General features: G+C 47.2%; 1 protein-coding gene across 1 annotated transcript; it reads left to right on the forward strand.

The window, feature by feature from the left end:
* Positions 1 to 1,218: 1,218 nt before the first annotated feature.
* On the forward strand, positions 1,219 to 2,586 carry LOC145571035 (uncharacterized). Its single transcript, XM_081630135.1, has one exon. The coding sequence runs from the start codon at positions 1,219 to 1,221 to the stop codon at positions 2,584 to 2,586; it is 1,368 nt and encodes a 455-aa protein (XP_081486261.1).
* The last annotated feature ends 581 nt before the right edge of the window (positions 2,587 to 3,167 follow it).

A 3,167-nucleotide genomic window follows, 5' to 3' on the forward strand; every position in this document is an offset into this window, starting at 1 on the left:
CACTGTTTTATGAATAACATTTTTTTATGGAGCGTCTACAAATGCAAACTAAGATATTCGTTCACTAACCTTTCTTCCTCTTTGCTATGCAATTTCAATAACTTTGAAGTTTGAACTGATCTGCATTATTGTACGGGATGGTACCGACAGAGTCGCCATTAGGCCGATAAACACCTTAATGTTGTAAATTATATATATTTAGCAAACTAGCTTAGCATCCACAGTAGCCGGTTTCTCGGCCACGTGGAGAGCAGCTTAAAACCACGCAGGCACCTGCCACCTACAAGGTTGGTGCGCCACCTATAAGGTCGGTGCGCCACCTATAGGGATATGTGGCACCTGCTTGGTTATCCCTCTATATATACCCAGCCACATTTTCCTGTTCAAAGGTACAATCTCTTTTTCTCTCTATATATACACTCTTTCTCTCTCTTAAAACCTTCCTCCTCAGGTTACTAACTTTAGCATCGGAGTGGTTATTCCCGGATAACCCCCGGGCTAGATCATCTGTGTTGACTGTGCAGGTATCGTATTGGACGGTAAACCTTTACCAACCCCAAGGCATCTCGGTATCGGAACTTACCCGGAACAATTGGCGCTAGAAGGAGGGGTAGTAATAACTTCTATCGTCCAAAAAAGACCTCCCACAGTCATGGAAGGAAATATCCTAACTACACCCATTCCAGAGTCAGGAAATCGGAATTTTGATAGCGGCACCCTGGCCACTGACGGCAACAGAGCCGCAAGCACCATACCGGAAATAACGGTGGAGGATGAAACTCACCTTCTCTATAAGGACACGATAAACGTACCGCTGACGCCGGAAAGAACCCAGGCTATCCCGGATCCCTAGGGAGAATTCACACCGGAAGAATTAGATATAACGGCCAAAGTCATGCAGGCAATGTCTCAGAAAAGGAAAGAGGCCGGGGTCACGGCCATGAGAGAACCACTAAGGGGGCCGACGTCGCCTGTGATAGTCAACCTTGAAGATCAATTCAATCAGGCCGAACAGCAGCCTCAGCCATGACCACAATCGCGCGAAATGGTGATACCTCTGAACGACAGGTCGCAAGGAGTGCGGAAAGAGGAGAATCAGAATCTTACCGACAAGAGGCCAGTAGCGGGCCGCCGAGGCACTCAGCCAGGGCCATCATTCGACCAAGGACGTCTCCCTTTACACAAGGGGTCCTTGATCAGCAAATGGAAAAAATAAAAATGCCGGCGTGTACCTATGACGGTAAAGGCGACCCGAAGAGATATGTAGCGGCTTTTGAAAGCCATATGCTGTTATATACCGATACGGATGCAGTATGGTGCAAGGTTTTTCCTACAACACTTGTGGGGGCTGCCTCAGATTGGTTCACTAATCTCCCACCTGGGTCTATCGACTGTTTTGAGACCCTTGTTGAGATGTTCACAGGTCAATACATAAGTAACAGCGCACGACAGAGAACCTCAGGGGAACTCATGTCTGTCAGACAAAGAAGGGACGAATCACTGAGGGATTTCGTTCGGCGTTTCAATAATGAAGCTAATACCATTCCAAAGTTACAACAAGAAATAGCCGTCATGGCTTTGATGAATGGTCTAGCCGATAGTGATTTTAAAAGATACATGGCGCGAAAATCCTTCCCCAACTTGGGGATAGCATTCAACAAAGCCCATGAGTATATCAAAAGCGAAGAACTTTTGAAAGCAAGCAACCAGACGGTCTCGGCAGAACCCTCTCGGCGACAAAGTACGTTTGTGTCAGTAGAGACCTCAATGGAAGGAGGTAGAAGACAGAACCCCCAGAAAGTGAATAGACCAACCAGAAATCTGGGACGGTACAACAGTTATACTCAATTGAACACACCAAGAGCCGCCATTTACTCAATAAATCAGCACAAGGAGGATTGGACCCGACCGGCACCGATGATAACGAAGGGTCGAGATATAAAGAAATACTGCATGTTCCACAAAGATGTCGGCCATTACATCGAAGAATGTATCCAGCTGAAGGAAAACATTGAAGACCTTATCAGAAGGGGACACCTTTCCCAATACCGGTCTCAGGGAGGAACAAGCCGACAGCCCGCACCGATAGCGCGACAAACCGAATATCGGAAGCAAGGTGACCAGCCAACGCAAGACGATACCTATCGTCCATGCCATACTGATTCTTATCGGCAAGGTGCTGCGCCTCCCGGGCGCAAGATAACCATAGAAGTAATTACCGGAGGGCCTGTGCACGGGGGCTCTGTTAGCGGCGCAAAGAAAAGTTTGTCGGAATTCAAGCATGTGGTGAACGCTTTAGGTGTGGATGAACGACCTCGGCCTGCAACGATGCCGTGTGTATCCTTCTCCGAAGACGATGCAAAGGGTATAGTTTTTCCTCATGATGATCCGTTGGTGTTAATATTGGCAATCAATGGGTGTGACGTCAAACGTGCGTTGGTAGACGGGGGCAGCTCGGCCAACATTTTGTTCGCAAGAGTGTTTGATGCAATGATGATAGGTCGAAAGTACTCAACTCCAGTGTCGTACCCGGTTATTGGTTTTAACGGATCAACAGTCAGACCAGAGGGAAGCATAGTACTGTAAGTAAGAATTGGAGAAGGATCAATGGCAAGGGACGTTATGACAGAATTCCTCATTGTAGATGTGCCGTCAGCATACAATGTTATCATTGGTAGACCGTTGATCCATGATGTGCAAGCAGTGGTATCCACATATCACCTCACCATGGTTTATGTGTCCAACATTGGTAAAATAGAGCGTATCCAAGGCAGCCAGGCAATGGCCAGAGAATGCTATGTATCGGCGTTAAAGCAACCTGGCCGACAAAGTTCAGCGAACTCGCACCACCAGAAAAGAGAGCGATCCCCTTCTACACAAGATTTGGCAATGACGAATTTTGATACAAGGCCAATAACTGTGCCAAGACCACTGCCGGGAGGAGAAACGATTGACATCGAGCTGCGACCTGGGGTAGCCGATCGAACAGTGAAAATAGGCTCTGATATGAGTAATGATATGCAGTGCCACTTAATTCAGCTCTTGAGAGAAAATGCGGATGTTTTTGCATTCTCGGTCGATGAAATGCCAGGTATTCATCCCGATATAATGGTGCACAAGTTAAATGTTGATAGGCGAGCTAGACCGGTACGACAGAAGAAAAGGAA

This window comes from Chenopodium album, chromosome 12, assembly GCF_948465745.1.
Source record: "Chenopodium album chromosome 12, dcCheAlbu1.1, whole genome shotgun sequence".
NCBI classification, from domain to species: Eukaryota; Viridiplantae; Streptophyta; class Magnoliopsida; order Caryophyllales; family Amaranthaceae; genus Chenopodium; species Chenopodium album.

Excerpts from the sequence above, each read along its gene's own strand:
- LOC145571035 (XM_081630135.1), top strand. The coding sequence starts at position 1,219 with ATGCCGGCGTGTACCTATGACGGTAAAGGCGACCCGAAGAGATATGTA.